Here is a 20,730-nt window from a genome sequence, read left to right on the forward strand (position 1 = left end):
AATTTTTATGAAGACAATACCTTACTGAATATCTGTGTTCATCAGACTTTTTTTTTTGTATTGTGTATTATTTTCTCAGGACAGTTTACAAGTATGAAAGCAGTAGATCAAATCAAATCACTTTTTATGAGTCAATTTATATGGCAAGATTGCTTTCCAAAATGGTTGCATAAGTTTAAATTGATACTTGTAGTTTATGAATTCTAATTTAACATAGTGGCCTGACATAAGTATTCTTAATGGGAAGCGTAAAGTACTCCCACTGTAGTAGGCAGAACCATTTAGAAATCTTTGGCATCTTTCAGAGCTAGCTCTAAGGCTCTCATTTGGATTGAGTTTCTAAAAGTTCTCCACACAGCAAAAGAATCTTTATTTAATAATAACAACCTTTTTCCTCATATGTCCCTTTTTATTTTCCATTGTCATTCTAATTATGGAAAAGCTATGATGTAGGTGGTACACTTGGTGAGGTGTTGTTGGTATTAATGAAGGTTGGAAGGAATGTCGTGAACCTGATACTTTTTAAAAATTCCATGTTGTCATAGATGACAAATCTTAGAAGGAAAATATGAAAGAGTTTCACAAGTTTGTATTCGTGTAAGTTCTAACACTGACAGCAATTATAAATGGAAATTAAATGTTAAAAGATTTAAAAATTCTTTTTTCTGTCTTTCTGCGATAAGGTGAGGATTGCATATCATTCTGCCAATGCCAACAGTTATTTTTCCAGCCCAACACAAAGGTCAGATGATATTTATCTTCAGAAAGGAAAAGAGTAAGGCTTTTTCCTTGTCTTCAAGTTGCTGTGTGGTATTTATCCTAGCTAAACAGATGTTGGGGAGGGGTTCTCAAGAATCAAGAACTCTAAATGTAAGGTGTGGATCCCACTCATCTTGTTGGAGGATCAGTCAGTATAGTCAGTAAGAATTTCCTGAGGCAATGTCTTTTTTTTTTGGTACCAGGGGTCAAAATCGGGACCTTGTGCTTGTGAAGCAGTTGGTGGAACCACTGAGCTAAATCCCCAGCCCTTCTAAGGCATTGTCTTATTCCCCAGTTTACAAATAGAGCCAACTTCAAGGAATGTGAGAGTAGGACCCTATTAGTCACCTTCTTTCACCCTGTGATGAGTACCTGAGGCAATCCACTTACAAAGAGGAAGGTCCATTTTGACTCACAGCTTCAGAAGTTTCAGTCCATGGTGGCTGGGCCCTGTCGTTTGGGGCTGTGGTGGCACTGTACGCGACAGTGGAAAAATACCCTGTGGAGTCTGTTCACCTTCTGGTAGCCTGGAAGGAAAGAGAGGGAGAAGAGGAGGAAGAGGAAGAGGAAGGAGGAGAGTGGGGAAGGGAAAAGCGAACAAGGAAGAGAGGAGAGAAGAGAGGAAGAAAGGGAAGGGAAGAGTGGAGGGGAGACGGAGAGGGAAGAGGCCAGGGTCCCCTAGGCTCCACCTCCCAACCTCCCTCCCCCACAGTAGTGCCACAGGCTGGTAGTGACTGAGCTTTTAACACGTAGGCCTTTGGGGGATATTTAAGATCCAAATCATATTAAGAACTTTTATCTTGGACAGATACAACCACTCAGGTAAAAAGTAAGCGATATGTCTGTTTAAGCCTGCCTTTCATTTTCTTGAACATTTTTAAGTCCTGCATGTCCTCTGTGTTGTACTCCAGGGAATTATTATTGTGATCTACAGCAGGATTTGCTTAAGCTCCTCGAGGACAAGGGATTGTATCTTCATCAATAAATATTTATTGATTAAGCTGAATGAATTGGTCATGTATAAGGATAACTCTTTCCTAGTACACATATCTTACATAATTTTATTTCAGCAAACTGCTTTGAAATTTTTAATATTTTCATATTTAAAATGTATACAGGTTACCTGTATACAATATAAATAATTTAATGGATTTTATATATAATGATTTTTTTTCATTGAAATGATTTCATAACAAGTGTTCAGGGGGAATTATATTTATTACTCTATTTTCCAGGTATTATATTGAAATCTTGCTGCAGGAATACAGATTAAGTGCTTTTGTTGATGTTGGACTGTACCAGTATAAAAGTGTGTATTCTGAACAGCAAACGGGAGATGCAATAAATGAAGAACAAGTTATAAAATCTCAGTCAACAATTATACAGGAAGTACAGGTTTGCTTTGATGACAGATTTACTTTCCCAAATGTAAATGTCTAGGGCTAGGGATGTAGCTCAGTGTAGAGCCCTCACCTTACAGTCCTAAGGCCTGGGTTTGATTCTGAACACTTCAAAAAAAATAAAAACAAAAGTAAACTTTGAAAGCTGGAAGCTCTGTTCAGCTATTAATTTCAGTAGGTTAAATGCTGTTTTAGGAGAATACTATCATAGACAAATATTAAGTTGTTGTTCAGAAGATCTACACTGTAAATCAAACAGGCTGTTACACAATAAGACAAATTTTTACATAGTTTAAAATATTTTCTCATTCCTAGTAGAGCAATAAAAAGGCATGAATTATGGTGATTTAAATTATGGAGATTTAAAGTGTATTTTTCTATATATTAAATATTTGTATTTTTAAATTGGAAACTAGGTTATAACTTTAGAAAACTGGGAAACAACTATTGCCACTAATGAAGTTCAGAAGATCACAGTAACCAGCCCATGTATGGACGCTAATTCATGTTCACATTACCAATACAGATTAATCTATAACACGGAAAAAACTGGTGAGATACTAACAATAAGAGTGATGATATTTCTCTTTATATATAGACACAACTATAAAGTATTTGCTCCAGTGCATGCTACTCTTTGGAATATAAAGGTTGAACAATATGTTAGATAAAGAAGAAGAAAACTATATTATGAAGAAAAACCTTCAGAATGGGCTACAAGGCCACATCATTATAAACAACTTTCTGAGGTTTACCATAATTTTCCTTTATAAGGATGATAGTAACTAGATTTCATGCATCTGTGACTCAATGGTGCTAGTTCAGAAAATGGGAATTAATCATTATAATCTTTCATGTTCTCAAATTAAATGACCTAAGAAACACTAATTTATCAGTTACTAATGACACATTTCTATATTTGATAATAAATCCTAAAGATTTTTGCCATTTCTGTTAATTATTCAACTGATAAATACTTATGAGTGTATACTATTTGCAAAATACGTTACTTATTACTATGGAAATATTAAAATCATAAAATAGAATCCTTGCCCACAAAGACATCACAAATCAATTAAATAGTCAATATTATTAAACTGAATCAATTTTGGAGCAGAATTCCCCCAAGTTTGTTCACTTACATGGTACAGAGCATGGATACTTTTAAAAGTTACATACAAGACTTCAATTTTGGCACAGTAATCCAGAAAGATTTCAACTCTTCTGCTTTCTTCTCCCAATTCTTCTAAAAGTCTTGCTGCCTGCTGATGCTTCTGAAGTCATACTGCAGTCCGCTTTAAATGACCTCTGGTCTATAAAGCCCGATACAGTCCAAGTGATAAGGACACAGGCTCTCCAGAGCCGTATATACACAATAACTTTCATATCAAATAGAGGTAAGCTTGTGTTTCGTTGTGCACTTCTCCAGAAAAAAAAATTATATTCTGTGCAAAGCCACTGTAAAAAAGTGAAAGTTCCATGAAATGACAGAGGAACAGAAATATATTTAGAGCCTTGCTCAATTTCAGGATACCTAGAAATTAAATGGTTCATGTTTTTCTGTGGTGATTTAAATTCTAGTTCTATTTCAAGGAATATACAACCCCATTGTATAAGAAAATCATGATATGCACTACAAATAAATACACTATGAATATATTTTACAAATTAGTGAAAATTCAGAATATTAATTCTGAAAATGTAATGTAAGGAAATCAGTATTGTTAAGGAGACAGTATTCTGTCCAAATCTCACCTGAAGAAAGGACTCTGTAGTCACAGTCACAAGGGAAACTTCATACTGTGGCTCCTACTTGAAGATTTGCAGAGTTCACTAGAATATTAAAGTCCGAGGCACCCGACAGTAAAAAATCCAATTCACTTGTGTTTAGTGAAGACATATATGGTCTCTTTACCTTTTAAAAATTTCAGTGAATAATTTTTACCTTCATATTAATATCTTGCACAAGAAAGGTTTGGAAATATTATGATAAAGTTTAGCAACCACCTTGGCTATTTGGTCTATTTAAGCCCAGACAGTAAATCCTTCGGGGGGAGTGTGTGTGTTTGTGTGTGTGCGCGCACACCTTTAATTTGGGCAATCGCTATTTTCCACTTCATGTAAGTAAAATGGTACCTCAAAGTTTATGTCATATTTTATGAAGTTATTAATTTAATTATTGAGAAGAGGATGCAGAATTTTAACATAAGCTGAACATCTAAAATTTTCATGAAAGTTAGTTTGTCCAAACACTATGTAAATGAAATTATAGCCATCCTTGTTGATCTACTATTTATAGATCAGAGAGAAATACCGAGCTTCCAGCAGTGACCCTAAGAAATACAATACCAAAATCAATACTGGGTACACTTTATGACTTTATCCAATACAGATGATCAATGAGATTCCACTGGTAAAGCAACCTTTCAAAAAGTAGAAACATCTGACAGCAAGGCCTTCTTTCTCTCAAAGCGGCATTACATCAATAAACCCTGAGGCTCAGAGCTGTTTTCTCTGTCAGTTTCGTGCTATATTCATATCTAAAGAAAGTAGCAATATCCCACTCAAGCCTCTTGCACTAAAGTAATGTGCTTGCCACGACAATAAAATAATTTTTGGAATATCCTACTGGCCACTGATCCTTCCTTCATGGTTAGAGTACATCCTTTTGTTTTTCTTATGTATATTTCCTCTTAAGACACAGAAACAGAATCTTAAGTACATAGTACTTTGTGGTTTTGCTATTTCTGTTACAGATAAACTACTTAAATTTATGGACCTTCACTTTCCCATTTATCTTTTTTTTGTGTGTGTTAATGAAACTCACAAGTAAAACCAATTTCATTAAATTTGAGTAACTATTACAGATGTTCTTTTTTCAATTAATCAATTCCTTAAAATTCTATTTGCTTATGCACTGCAGGGGACTTTGATCTGCTCGGTTATGAAGTATTTGAAGGGAATAATGTCACAGTGGATATTACAGAGCAAACCAAAGGAAAACCCAGTCTGGAGACATTCACACTGAACTGGGATGGGATTCTTTCCAAGCCTCTTACCCCGCGGTCCTCAGAAGCTGAAGTACGCTCCACCGGCCCTCCTATTACCCACCTTCCCCACATCCTCCCCCAGCACGCACAGGCTATTTATAGACAGATGAGGAAAAGAAAGAAGCATCATTTCTAAAAATCACCACAAATCTTTAGCATTTGACCAACCTCCCATAATTTATATACTGAAAATTTTTTTGTCTGAAAAGGGACGCAGAGTCCATCCACAACTGCCTGTTTTTTCTGAACAAAGCATATCAAAGTTATCAGAGCCTTGCTTTGCTTTTGTATAGACTTTGTGTCCCTCTACCCAGTCTACCCCGGCATTGTTTTTCATCCCAAATTCACCTGTCAGCTAGAAAAGGCAGAACGACCTTGAGAGATGCCCTAGTGTAAAAGCTTAATGAGCAAGTTTAAGTATCTTGTAATTTCATCCAATAAAAAGCAACTAAATATCAATGATCTATAAAGAGTAGTTGGAGAAGTAGTAACACATTCTCCTACTTGGCATGGTGGGTGGGAGTCAATCCACAGTGAAGAAAGAAGGAAGGAAGCATAACTAGGAAGAACAGGAAGGAAAGGGAAATTCTCAGATCTGTGTCAGTGGACTTGATGTTTCTGTATGTGGGCCAGCAATTCATGGAAAAGAGTGCTCATGGGTTACTGGATCATGGAAAGTTCCTGTACAGTGGGTCTAGGTCACTATTTGTCTGATGACTAAAGACTATACATTGTCTCAAGTCCTTAATTCTAAGCAACAATTATTTTTGTGCTTTTCCAGAGAAATAGATGTGTATGTTTTAGGGGAGTCATGAATGTGTACCAATTCTTGTATAATCCAGAATTACTATTTTTAGATAATCATGAATAATAGGCTTATATTATGCCTCTCTTAATTGAAAACATAGGGTAATTGGGGTGTATAGGTTCTTTTACCGTGAATTTCGAGTGAGTTGGAAAATCTATTATTTGGAATCTGTTTAATTGGGTATGAATTACTTTAAATTCTCTTCATTACTCTTTAAAACACAAGTAAATGAACATGGCTATGTTATGTAATAACTAAACTAGTAATAGGCAATCGAATGTAACTATCCTATTGTCATTCTTAAAACTCCTAAAATGTCCTTGGACACTAAAATGATCATATTAACAAAACTATTTAGGAAATAATCTCACAATTGTGGGTAACATGGAATTATGAAAATACCTACTAGAAGTAATTAGTAGAATTAATAGTAAATAGCAACTGAAAAATAGTGGATGAAGCAAATAAATTACTAACTGAAGAATTATTTTATGAAAAAGAAATTACTAAATTATATATTGTTAATTTAGTTTCAGGTAGCTGTGGAAGAAATGGTTAGTACTAAATGTCCACCACAAATTGCACATTTTGAAGAAGGATTTGTTGTGAAATACTTCCGAGACTATGAAACTGATTTTGACTTGGTATGCATTGTTTAATGAACTTTGAAACTGACCAAATAAGGGTTTATATAAGCTTTTGGAAATTTCTGATTTATTTGGGGGGCTAGAATTAATTCGTTCATTATTCAAAGTCAAATTGCAAAAATAATTTTGTTATAAATTTATTAGTAGGGCTTGTTCTAGCATGTTCATACACTACAAAATGATTCATTTGTGAAAACTATACACTACAAACGAATTTACTTGATTGAAAGAAAGTAGGCAAATGTAAGACTTACAGTGCTTGCTATTTTTTCACATGGGTGAAAATGTCTTTTTTCTTTACTGGCTTCATAGAATACAATTGGTAGTCAGAATTAGATAGTAAATTGCTTTCCTTGCTTTTGGAGATTACTCTGTGGTCAGTTCAGTGCCTAATCCTCATTTCTCCTTTGGTATTTATTTACTATATCGTAAGGGGGGAAAGTTAAATATTCTTCCTAGCTCTTATTTTGAAGACTTGAGGAAGCCAGCTATGCACTAGTTCCAAGTGAGTATTATTAGAATAAGAAATACACAGTCTATTTAGTTTAGATCAATACCTTAGAACTAAACTAAATTCTTAAAAATATCTATCACATCACACTTTATATGAGCAAATTTATTAAGGACAAAAAAGGGAAATCTACTTAATGGGCAACTTTTTCAGCTTAATCAGTGTATTTGTACCAAAATGTAGCACTAGCAGCCATAAAGATTGCATTCTACTATCCCATCTGCTATCACCATCCCAACATACATTTCTGTACTCTACCCAACCTTAACTATTTGTATTTCCTGGCACCAAACTCTCTCATGTCTCTGCTTTTGCTTTTGTGCATATATTTTACTGTCTCTCTGAAGCCCCTTGGCCCTTCTTTTCCATTGTGAGCAATTCTTAACATCTCATTTGTCACTTCCTCTAAGTCATTGCTCTTGATGATTTTCTGTGAGTTAATTAACTCTCTTCAGCCTTAGTATTATAATTATTGGTTCTTTTGTCCCACATTGGTAGATATGTGTATAGGGGTAGTGTTCTTGAATTCTGGCGATTAAACAAAAAACCAAAAACCTGGCACACAGCAAACACTGAATAAACATTCATGGGAGGAATGAATATCCTGAAGGAACTCATAAGAAGAAAGATAGGACTTGGGAAATAATCAAATGCAAATACAAGGGATTCTGTGAGTATGGATTTGAATGAAAACTTTAGAATTTCAGAGACAGGAGAGGATATTTCAAATTAAAGCAGTTTGGGAAACTGCAGGATCCTATTTAGACTTTAACAACTTCGTTGGGAATGTTGGGAGAAACAATAAATCATGTTTTCAATTGAAATAATATTGTTTCTGTAGGAAAATGTTAATAGAGGGCAGAAGACAGCTGAAACGGATGCTTACTGTGGTCGTTATTCCCTGAAAAACCCATCTGTTCTTTTTGACTCAGCAGATGCTAAATCAAACAGACTACCATATGGAAACATTTTATTATTTCCTTATAATCAGGTAAGCTGAACAAAATGCTATGCAAATTGAATCTGGAAAATACTTTGGTAATAAAATTTCATGAAATTTTAAAACAAGGAAAAGTGCTTGTCATGTGAAATCATGTCTGTTAGACAGACACTGTTCACACCCTGAGTGCTTCTTTGATTTTTTTTCAGATGATTCTCAAATATGAAAAGAGAAAGAAAGAAGGAAGGAAGGAAGGAAGGAAAGAAAGAAAGAAAGAAAGAAAGAAAGAAAGAAAAAGAGAAATGAAGAAAGAAAGGGAGGGAGGAGGGAAGGAGGGAGGGAAGGAAAGAAGGAAGAAAGAAGAAAAGAAAAAATATATAGCACTACTTAACTCATGATCTTAGAAGAAATTATTTGCACACAAGTTAAATATTGTATAATCTCCATTTTTCTTCACTAATAGAGAAAAACAAAATGGGTAGCCATTATAGACTGATCTTGAATATTTAGTTGGGGAAAAGTGAAAGAAATTCATGAACTGAGACGATGGTAGTTTTAGTAAGGGTATTTAAGACTAGCTTTACGCTTTCTTTTTTCTAAAATTTCTCAAATTGTGGTACATGTTCTAAAGTTCTAAGTTCTTGAAACACTCGACATGCTTAAGGAGTTGTACATCATTAAAATAGGTATTTGATTACTACTTGACATTTTATCTTTATCTCCAAATATTCAACAGTATTCACATCCCAGTTAATCTACCTGAATGTTAGCAGCCTTCTTTTTCTACATGGAATGGACTTTTAAGTTTATTGAAAATTTTAATTAGGGTTAGTACATAGTACATTTCCATAAGAAGTGAATTGTTTCAAGTTTTAAAGGAAGTTACATCTAAGAAAACAAAAAACAGTCACAAATTGTAGGTCACTTCAACTCCATTTCCTTGTCAATAAAACTTCCCCAATTCTTCTCCAACATCTGGCTGAAATTAACCATTCTTTTCTTTTCCTTTCTCTCTGTTCTGATTCATTTTATATGGAAAATGCTCAATAAATGTTTATAGAATTGGATTGAATTAATTTGAATTGTGACAAAATAATTTAATCACAAGATATTGTTACTGATTTTTTTCGTATTTCTCATATAGTTATGTTTAGCATACAAAGGATTCTTGGCAAATTATATTGGCCTCAAATTTCAGTACCAAGACAGTGGCAAGATTACTAGAAGCAAAGATACACAATTTATATATAACTTTGCTCATGGGAAGAGGTGAGTTACACTATGAATTTGAAAACAAGTTGTACTATAGTATATAAACTATAAAGATAAATTCATCTCTTGCTTTTTGTTGTTTTGTTTTGGGGATGGGGAAATCATGTGCATGTGGATCTAACTATAATTTTGGCCTCCTATATATGCTTTCTAACAAAAATTGTTGTTTTAGAGAGAAATCTATAGATTATGACAATAAAAATTGCTCTAGTGTCATCATCACCCATGACCACTTATAAGACAAAACAATGCTAAATGTTAGAATTTAAATGATATATAATTGAATCCAATAATGTTCCCAGGTACTCAAAGATGGTAGAAAGAGAGCAACATCAAAATGTATTAGTAGAGAAGACAAAATATTCTGATGACTCGATCAGGATAAAAGGGGAAAAGATAACCTGTAGTGATGCTTACTTTGCTGCAAGTTAGACACGTAGAAATGCAAATATGAAATATAAAGTGATTGAATCAGCCTAGAGAATGTTATTTAATGACCACAATTACCATAATCTCAAGAACAATTTAGTTCTGTATAATTATGTTTTTGTTTTTACTAATTATTTTATCTTCTAGAATTTGTGTAAATCCTGACTTTGCATTTCTATATGTAATATATGCAAAAATTTTATTTATAATAGAAATAATAATGAAGACACACACTTTTCTATTTTACAAAGTACATCATTTTAAACAAATGTTTCTGAGAAAGGTCCTTTTCCCCATAGTTCAGATTTAGCCCCCAAATGGCATTGACATTTTATTTAATAGCCTATGGTGTGCCATTTTAAAATTACATTTATTTCAGATAAATAGATACAAAAGTTGAAGAAAAAGGGGAGAGAGAGAGAAAGAGAGAGAGAGGGAGAGGGACAGAGATACAGAAAGAGAGCCAAGTATTAGTATTGGCAAAGGTGTTAATCTCCCAGTGGAAAAATACATGCCTTTGAGGCCACTATAATTTAATTGATTGTATCATTAGGACCAAAATTAGCTTCTGGAATGAATGAAGCAAGAGGGAACAATTCTGTAGTTCCACATGGTAATTTTTGACTCAGAAGAGGCTACATCATTGGTAGTCACATATAGGTAGAAGCAATGCTGGGACCAAGGTGGACCCACCCATGTTTGCTGCCAAGGTGCATGAGAAACCTGCAACCAGGACATTAGACAATGTGTGTCGTGCACAATTTGCTTCAGATCTTGAGTAATCCCTCGATGGATCCTAATGAAGCTGCATTCCTCCTTGAAGGGACATCTGAAAGCAGATCTTGCCACAATTCTCTGCAAGCCCTAAATGAACAGTGGAGTCACAATTTTAGTTTTGAGGGCCACTACCTGCATCCCTTTCACTCCATCGTGGTAGGATTTTGTAACATTTTAGACCTTATTCTTCAATAGTAGTCAAACTGTCACCTTATCAAATAAGCAGGTCTCTCCATTTAGCCTGCAACTTCTCTTTTCTTCAGCCATTTGAAAATGTACTAGATTTGTTAGAACTGATGAGTTTTCTTTATCCTAAATGTGTAAGATCTTAAAACAAGAATATCATGATTTTTGAATGGTGCAGAGTTCTGCCATAAAAACTATTAACAATAAAAGCAAAAAAAAAAAAAAAAACTCACTTACCTTGAATGGGTATTTCTAAGCCTGTTTGTAGGCCACAGAGCTCACCTAGGTCAAGTAGATGTGTTAATGTTAATTTCATTCTCTAACTTTCCAAAAACAGTAATGTTTGTAGTTGTAAATTAAGTTCCAAAATTCAGAATTACTGCCCTTCCTTTTAAAAATTGTAATTATCCAGCTACAATGGCACAACGTGCAGTCACCTTAAGTTCTACTTTCATTTGCAATCTCCTCTTATACAAGATCTTCTTTGGTGTATCAAGTTTTCTAGTAGTAATTGTTAAAACTTTGGAATTATAAAATTAATAGTACAATTCTCCTTAGAGGCCCAAAGTGCTTTCTGAAATCTAAACAGTGCCATAACAATGTAGTTGCGCATACAACTTTTCTAAAAAAACTGATAATGTGTGGTCTAAGCTTTTTGGCACTAGAGGTAATCTCTTGAGTTTATAAAAGATGAAGAAAATGAGAACAGAAGGTGCTCAAAGAGAGCAGTCAATAACTACAGTAGTGATCAATGCAAAAATTACTGTCAAACTATATTTAATTGTTTGAATACAGCATTTATCTATCACAAACTCTCATAGCAGAGTTGCTTGATTGTAATTAATGGGGTTTCAGTGCAGTTAACATTTAATGGAAATCTACATCTAGGCTATCCATTTAAAAGATACTGCGCAACCACTTGCATCTCCAAATACCTCAACACCCTTTTGCCACTTAATGTAATGTACAGTGACACTGCAGTGAGCTTTTTTGAAAATAGTATCAATATCTACTTTTGCCTCTTACCAATGGACTAAACTTGCCATTCTATCTCTGACATTTATAACTAAATTTGTGGACTCTATTCTATGTCTTGTTTTTGTTAATGTGCTCTACACAAAAGTTCATAATACTTCTTAATTTCCTTATCTGTTGTTGCTGAATGTTACTTTACATTCCTGTGGCAACTGCTATACTTGGTAGCAGCATTAATTCTTACTGAAACGTAAGGTTAAGTTTCTGCCTTTTGTGCCTTGTCACTGCTGCTTTTCTATACTAACAAAGTATGCATGATTTTTTTTTTCTGGAGGGGGTAGCTTTTATTCTTTAAAAATTTTAACGACTTTTATGGTATATTTGTTTGTTACTAATCTGTACACCCAATTAATCAACCACATTTCAGCTGGACCTACACTTGCTTAGATCTTCTGGATCTCATACAGAGTAAACAGACTGGGATGAATTTTTCTCTTCAAAGAATTAGTTTACAGAAAGCATCAGAAACACAATCTTTCTATGTGGATGTAGTATACATTGGACAGGTATCTACAACCTCAACACTGGATGGTATGTTGTATCATTTTGTGTCTTCTGCAATCTTCTAAATTTATCCTACAGTAAAACTTATCATGGAAATTGTTCTTATATTCTGTAGTACAGATAGAAACAGGAATCTTTACCTATTAATGATTTTTTCCTTCATGTCAATAATATTATGATTTAATTTTATGTTTTAATGAATATGGCAAGGCCATTATTTTCAAGTTAAGTATATTCTTAATAAAATTTTCTCATTATAGCAAGAATTAGTTTTATAGGTCTGGATTTTGCTTCTCAATAGAAACATTGTGGCAAGCATTTTTATTCTGTTTGTTTTGAGAAACCAACTATGAAGAAGGAGATCCATTCTTAAAATGATCTATCTAATAAGATTGTTTGAAAACTTCATGAACATAATGTTGTGAATGGAAACGTTGCTTTGATTATAAATATTATCTAGTCATATTAATAAACACATAATCTGAGATGTGATAATAAAATAATAAAAATCAACAATACAATCTTATTTATCACTTACTTTATTTGTATACTTTAGAAATGGCAAAGAGAAGACTTCCAGCATTAGCAAATAAAGGAATATTTTTAAAGCAGTTTCAAGTGAATCAGAGCAAAAAGGATGAATCAACTATGACAATCCAATATTCTGTTACCATGATGTCTTATAATTGCAGTTACAACATACCCATGATGGCTGTGAGCTTTGGACAGGTAAGCTTAGGATTTTGTAGGTTATTATTTTCAATTTAATAAGCATTAATTTTGACATGGTAAATTCTACTATTTTTTAAAAATAGCTGACATACAAATTGAATAGCTTTTAAAAGGGTAAGAGTTATTCTAAGGATAAATGATGATCTAGAGATTTGAGCATAAAAATAGAGTTAAAGCATTAAAACAGTTCTTCAAGAAATTCATCTATGATGGAAAATGAGGAACTATTTTTAAGAAACAAATTCAGGTTTAAGTAGAATTTTTCTTGGGCTGGGGGTTTAGCTCAGTGGTTTTGCCGCTTGCTGTGCAAGCGCAAGGACCTGAGTTCAATCCCCAGTACGCGCCCCCCCCCCAAAGAACTTCTCTTGTTGATTTAAAAGGAAAAGCTGTGGATTCTTCAGTAAATATTCTAAGTAAATATCCTTAAATGGGAATTATTGTATTGAAAGAAAAGTTGATATTCTACATTATGTTTTTAAATGGTTTCTATTATAAACAAGATCTAATCTGCTGTTATAAAAATTTACATGAAGAGGAAAGATGTTTTCCATAATGCCAAAAGAATCTGAATAATTTTCTGCTGTTTGAGTTATTTATAAGATCATTACTGAATATTAAAAATATAATGAGCATTTAAAATTCTAATTCCTTTAAAATGAGTTAATATTCTTTCCTACCACAAATTAAGAACAAATATCAATAAGTTCAAAATTCAAGTTTTTTCCTTCCCTCTTTTTCAATACTGTATGTTTGTGATATGTAATAATACATTCAGCATGGGGAATTCATACATATACATATCCCATCTCAATCCTTATTGAACATGTGTAACTAAAGACACAAAAATTTTTTGCTAACTAAAAAACCTAACAATTAAAGGTAATGAAAGACTATAAATATTACACAAAAAATTGCTTTTACCCCTGCTGCCTCACGGTTTTTTTCTAACTTCAAGATAAATTTTTTAGAAATGTTTTCTAGTCTTCTACTCTTAGTTTGATTATAAAATGTACTAACTTAGAGTTTTGTGTTTCCAAAGCATCTCTATCACTACCTCTCATTTTTAACAGTTTCTCATTAAACTAACAATTTGTAATTTCAACTTTTAACTTTATTTATCCCAGGCTAAATTGGAAAATATAGGACTTAATTTTTGGGTCCTTTAAAAAATTTCAAATGAAAGCTAAATACAGTAATATGCAATGTTTTAATGTACAGAACCAGGAATTATAAAACTTTAATTTCAGATAATTGTAGATTCACATTCACTTGTAAAAAATAATATGGAGATATTTCTATATCCTTCACCATTTTCCCTTAGTGGTAACAGCTTGTACAATATAGAAGAATAGAACTACTAGGAAACTGACAATGATGTAATACACCCATGTCTTTATCCAAATTTTATCACTTTCATATGCAGTCATCTCCGTGTGTGTGTGCGTGTGTGCGTGTGGCTCTACACAGTTTTATCACAAGTGTGCCTTTATCTGACTTCCACCGGAGCAGTTCCATCACTCACATCTCTCATTCTATCCTTTTGTAGCCAGGCGGCCTCCCTCACTAGCTTCCAACTCACAAATCTGTCTCTATAATTTGTCATTTCAACAATGCTATATGAATGATATCAGAACTCACTTAGGCATACTGGTGCTTTACCTTTTGTGATGGTTTCTTTCATCCAGCACAATTCCCTTGAGATCTATCCAAGACGTGTCCATTGGTAGCTAACTTTGGTTGTTGAGTAGTATTTAATGGTATAGATGTACTTGTGTACTTAGCCACCTACCCATTGAAGAGCATTTTGAGTTGTTTCCTGTTTGGAGATATTTTGAACAAGGCTGCTATGAACATTCATTTATAGGTTTTTTTATACATACTTTCATCTAGGAGACTTGTAGGCCCAACAGAACAATTATGGGATCATATGGTAAGCATACATATCATTTTTTTAAGAAAACGCCACGTTCTTTTCCAAAATAACTGTACCACTTTACATTCCAACCAACAACATACGAATGACCCAGCTTCTACACAAACTTTTTTCATTTTAGCCATTCTGATAGGTAACTCATAGTGGTAACTCATTGTAGTTTTCATTTGCATTCTCTCATGGCTATGATGTTACACATCATTTTAGGGGCTTATTTGTCACTCAAATGTCTTCTGTGAATGTCTTCTCTCCGTGTTCTAATTGTATTTTTTGTTTTTCGGAGTTTTAAAAGCTCTTCATATATTCTACATACAAGTTCTTTGTCAGATATATAGTTAACAAATATTTTCTTTGAGACTATACTTTACCTTTTCATTTTATTAGATCTTTCACAGAACAAAAGTTTTGGAATCCAATTTATGAATTTTTCCTTTATGAGTGGTACTTTTGGTTTCAAACCTAAGAACTATTTTCTTAGCCTGAAATCCTAAAGATGTTTCAATTTTTTTCTTAAAAGTATTATAGATTTAAATTTTACACTAAAGGCCATGATACACTTTGTGTTAATTTGATAAATGTAGTTTTAGGATAAGGTTCATTTGCTTGCTTATGGCTCTTGTTACTTTAACACCATTTATTGAAAACATTATCCTTCTTCTACTGAATTATTCTTGTATCTTTGTGAAAAATCACTTGGGAATTATAGTGTGGTTATACTTCCAGGTTGTCTTTCTTTTCCATTTTCTATTGGTGTTCCTTCTACCAATACCTTAGTATATTTATTACTGTACCTATAGAGTAACCCTTGACATTGAGTAAAGGGAGATCCTCTCATTTGTTTTTCTTGTGCAAAAGTGCTTTAGCTATTCTGTGTCTTCTCTTTTCATATAAATTTTAAATAAGCTTATTTATGTCTACAAAAAGTTGCTGATATTTTAATAAGAATTAAGATTGTTTTGAGAAAAATGGGCACCTTTGGTATGTTGATTCTTTCAGTCTATGAACAAAATCCATGTACACAGTATATGCCTCCACTTATTTAGATCTTCTTGTTATTCTTTTTAAAAATCAACATATTTAGATTGGGTTATCTTTGATCACTTTTATCAGAATTACAAAAATTTCAGATCAAATCCAGAACGTATTTGTTTGATTTCATTTTCTTTGAAACAATTGAAAATCATCTTACATTTTCAATTTCAGATTCTACCTCTTCACTATTTGTATTTAGAAATGTGATTAGTTTTTGTGTGTTGCTCGTGAAGGCTGAACTGAATGAATTTTTACAAAGTAAATACACTCATGTAATCACTATCCAGATTAAGGTAAAGGAAATCATTAGCTTCCTGATAGCTTTCCTTGTATCTTCTCTTTGACAATAGACAACTCACCCCACACACCCAAATGTTTTTACTTCAACTATAATAAACTAATTTTATCCATTTTAAACTTCCCATCAATGGAATTATAAATTTTTTTTGTCTAGCTTCCTCTATTGAATACTGAGAGATTCTTACTACATGTAGTTCATTCTTTTTCATTGATATACATTATTTTGTGGTATGAACATATTATAATTTATCCATTCTGTTGATGGACTTTTGCATTATTTCCAGTTTGAGGCTATTATGAGTAAAGTTGACATGGAAATTCTTGAATATGTCTTCTGCTACTTGCGTTTCCTCATTTCGATATCATTTTAAATTCTATAGGATTAATAGATAACTCTGAGGCATCAGCAGTGAAAAAACATCATTTTCACTATTAGAATTACAATCTGTGAATTTCTACAGCATGTTTTGCTGTCAGTTGATTGTGGCTTGGTATTTTAAAAGGATTTGGTGAGGCTGGGTCAGTCACTCTACTGACCATATACTTATATTTTTGGTTAAGTCCTTATATTGCATTTCGCCAAAAAGGTTTTTACTTTTCTGATGGCCAAGATTGCACCTTATGTTTCTTTGCCTCCCCACAGTGCGGAGCTTTGTACTTTGCCTGCTCCATAAATATTTGCTACTTGAGTGACGGAGGGTACATTCTGATTTAATAAGGTATTACTGTGGTTCCAGCTGATGGCTGCCCAGATGACTGGGTTGACTTTGGTCTCATTATTGCAGCTATATAGGCCTGGCCTGTGTTGATTTATGGAACTCTCCTTAATGTTCTGAAGAATCATGAATACATGAGGCTCATTAATGTCATGTCACAGGATTGTACCGTGATGAAATAGAAATCATGTTAGCCATTGTTCAGTTTAATCATTTTATCAATATTTATTTTGGAAATTAGATAATTGCAAATGAGACAGAAAATGAGTCTGTTTATAGAGGGAATAATTGGCCAGGAGAGTCAAAGATTCGTATTCAAAGAATTCAAGAAGCTTCTCCACCTATAAGTGGCAGCTTTGACATTCAAGCTTATGGGCATGTTATAAAAGGTAAATGAAAGATGTTCAGAACATTGAAATCACACATATGTATGCATAGTCTATAACATGTTGAATATTATTTCACTTGAAAATTACTACTTCTTATTTTAATATTCAAATGCCTCCTTATGCAAATGTGTACATAATGCATAGCACATATGACCAATCATGTGTTTGTTTTACACTCTTCTTTTACTGGAGTAAAAAGAACTTATCCACCCAAAGCCAATGTCATATATTTTTATTTAGAAGTAATATTTAAAAGTCTGTAAAAATATAACAGACTCTGAGCATTCATTTTGCTGAAGGTGATTGAAATTACGGCCTTCATACATCATGCTCTTATCTAATTGGCACATTTTTGAAAAAATTACTACAGTAGCCAGAAACAATAATGATAACATTACAATATTATCAAAATTGAGGATTGGAATATTATTTTTATCAGCGACCTGAACTGTACAATCTAGTCCTGCATTGTTCATGAGCCTTGGAATTTAACAAGTGCCATGTATTGAAATAAATAACATTGTTGTATCACTTTAATGTTGTTGGAATAATAGCATTTAAATATATGTAATTATAAAATTTATTATTAAAATCATTTTACTTGTTTATTTTTACTTTTTAAAATAGAAAATTTTAAAATTGTGTATGTGGTCACAGTATCATTTGGCAGTGTTGATCTAGATAATCATAACAGACATTTTGGTGTACACTCTAGTAGTATTTCTGTACATAATCTAAGTAGATTTTATAAATGACGTATATAGATTATGCCAGTAATATAAAAATAAACTATCTAGCACAAATGACATTTTCATATTTTCTTCACTGCCTCAATCAGGTGTACTGGGTTATATTCCCAAGTGTTTGTTCCTCTCTTATGTCCATAAATTATGTCATTGATAAAGTGAATTGATATTAAAAATAAAAAAGTTTTTGAGCCAAGGCCACAGTTTGAGGTACATTGGTAATGGAATTTTTGTTTCCCAGAAATATATAAATGCTTACATAAATAAGGTACAAATTTCATTCTCACTGTATTGGGGGATGTGTAGGTTACAAGTGACGTGGTTCATGTACTTTAAGGGGGAATTTGGTTTGTGATTTTTGACCTCTGTTGCTTGCTGTCCTTCTGTGAGTGCAGGTATCCCTGCTACTGTGTCAGCTGCAGACCTGCAATTTGCTCTACAGAGCCTGGAGGAGGTGGGGCGAGTCTCCGTCACGCGAGAGGGAACCTGCGCTGGATTCTCCTGGGGCATCACCTGGAGAAGCGCATGTGGAAAGCAGAATCTTCTACAGGTTCCCTCATTTGGCTTGGCTTCTCTTTCCCTCTACGTATTTGCTTTTTTTTTTTTTTTTTCCAGTACTCTGCCTCATTCTAAAAAGGGAGGCTGTGAAGTTTTTAAAAATTCAACCTATAGACAGAAAATATTTTTAAGGAATTTGAACAGAAGACTGTCCTACCCTAGGTTGACCAGGTGTTCTCTTTCATGGAGAACAGTGTTTGGTACTTTATTCTCTGTGCCACATGGAAGTCTGGGAATGTGTGTAGTAGAAGCAGGAGGAATACAGGCTAGATGATCCTCAGAAGAAAATCTAGGTGTACTCTAAGAAGGGGCCAAGAATAATCAGGCTCAGTGTAACTCTAACACTAGATCTATATCCTGTGACCTTGTTTGTTTTTGTGATTATAAAGATGGCCTTTTCAAGTCTACAACAGTGTCACACCTGGAGATCATTCAGTTACCATCGCTTAGTTATAGTGGGGGAAAAGTCATCCCCAGAGTATGTGAAGAAAAGTAGTCCAAAAGCAAACTAAAGGTGTTTCCTCGGGGTAATGAGAATGTGAGAAACATTATCTCCCATGCACTGTTAGTAAGAAGGTAAATTAGTACCTTTGTGGAGGACTGTATAGTAGTATCTGAATATAGATACTTTATGATTCAGCAATCTCCTTTATATAACTCTATCCTACTGAAAGAATAATACAGATGTAAAATGATGTAGGTAGTCAAAAGGTAGTCACTACAGCATTCTTTGTGCTACTACTAAAAGCCTAGAAACTTAAAAATCATCAATAGTAGAATGGTTGCTATGAAAAATACGTAGACTCACATATATTTACCAGGAAAGACACCCATGACTTAAGGTGGAAAACCATAGAACTCTACTTAAGAAATTGTGAGTAGAGGAGGAGAGGCAGGGAAGTAGGAGACAAAAAAATATGTATAACGTAGAACAAAAGCCTACATGAATGTGCAAAACAGCAATAGTCTCACAGATATGGTGGTTGTTTTAAAAGAACACATGGCAAGGAACTAGAACTAAAAAATAACAGGACTAAGACAATTCTTGTGACTGGTCTCCCCCCTGTTATCAGCATTGGTCTACACACACTCTCTTTGTTCTTTATTGACCAGTCTTCTCTGCTTCCTCATCATTTCTTTTCCTCCGTAATTTGTCTCGTGTGTGGGTCAGCATGGAGACTACTCTCTTTCCTAGTTCCTGTATCCATCAGAAGGCTACTGTACTGGCAAAGGGATTCTGGAATGACCAGATTGTACATCCTGATTTGATGTGGTTTCATTTTTACCACTGGGGAAAAAAAAATTCAGGGAGTGGGTGAAAAACCAGAAGAGCCATAGGTATAAAATAATAAAAAGGAAGGTGGAATATCAGATGGAAAGAAGACTCTATTTTCAATTATTCAACAATAATCTATCAAAGTGGTCATATTCAGCAAAAGAGTAAAACATTTTAAGAAAATCAAATTTAATAGTGCATTTTCTTCAGGTTTATTAATTCTGAAATTTTAAGAAAAACTTGTATGGTTATTCTTACCATAGCTGTTCTAGTAAAATCATTTTGTGTAAAAATAGATTAATGATTCCAATATTATTGGAGAAAAGGCTAATATGACCGTTACAAAGATAAAGGAAGGTGGCTTATTCAGACAGCGCATTCTTGGAGACTTACTTCGTACACCCCATCAACAGACACAGGTATTTTTGAAATTTTTCTCATAATGTATAACTTGATTTTAAATATATAACTAATTTGTATATGGTAAAACAGGAAGATGACCTGTCTGTTTTTATGTGAATATTTGTGTTAAAAGTTGATCAACTCAAAAATATTATTTTTTGACTTTTTGGGAAATTATCTGCCTTATGATAAAGTAATGAGTCCGTAAGATCAACTACTGCCAGAACTAGAAAATATATTTTTGAATTTAATTTTCACATTAGCTCTGTGAAGTAATTATTAATGTCTCCATTCTAGTAAGGAGGAAATTAAAGTGTAAAGAGTTTAG

At 33.5% G+C, this 20,730-nt stretch overlaps 1 protein-coding gene across 4 annotated transcripts in view; it reads left to right on the forward strand.

Moving 5' to 3' along the window:
* Positions 1 to 20,730, forward strand: part of Pkhd1l1 (PKHD1 like 1) — a 150,919-nt gene that overhangs the window by 34,634 nt on the left and 95,555 nt on the right. For all 4 annotated transcript variants that reach the window (XM_087190687.1, XM_087190688.1, XM_087190689.1 and 1 more), the window contains 13 exons: positions 684 to 775; positions 1,995 to 2,154; positions 2,576 to 2,711; positions 3,413 to 3,556; positions 5,083 to 5,240; positions 6,548 to 6,661; positions 8,017 to 8,166; positions 9,260 to 9,384; positions 12,182 to 12,345; positions 12,875 to 13,047; positions 17,273 to 17,420; positions 18,562 to 18,716; positions 20,297 to 20,419. In XM_087190687.1, coding sequence (XP_087046813.1) covers positions 684 to 775; positions 1,995 to 2,154; positions 2,576 to 2,711; positions 3,413 to 3,556; positions 5,083 to 5,240; positions 6,548 to 6,661; positions 8,017 to 8,166; positions 9,260 to 9,384; positions 12,182 to 12,345; positions 12,875 to 13,047; positions 17,273 to 17,420; positions 18,562 to 18,716; positions 20,297 to 20,419 — 1,842 coding nt within the window. The remainder of the gene's footprint in view (positions 1 to 683; positions 776 to 1,994; positions 2,155 to 2,575; positions 2,712 to 3,412; positions 3,557 to 5,082; positions 5,241 to 6,547; positions 6,662 to 8,016; positions 8,167 to 9,259; positions 9,385 to 12,181; positions 12,346 to 12,874; positions 13,048 to 17,272; positions 17,421 to 18,561; positions 18,717 to 20,296; positions 20,420 to 20,730) is intronic.

Source organism: Heterocephalus glaber, unplaced genomic scaffold, assembly GCF_053883595.1.
Source record: "Heterocephalus glaber isolate CG9 unplaced genomic scaffold, H.glaber_assembly_v1.0 deba00001555, whole genome shotgun sequence".
NCBI lineage: Eukaryota > Metazoa > Chordata > Mammalia > Rodentia > Bathyergidae > Heterocephalus > Heterocephalus glaber.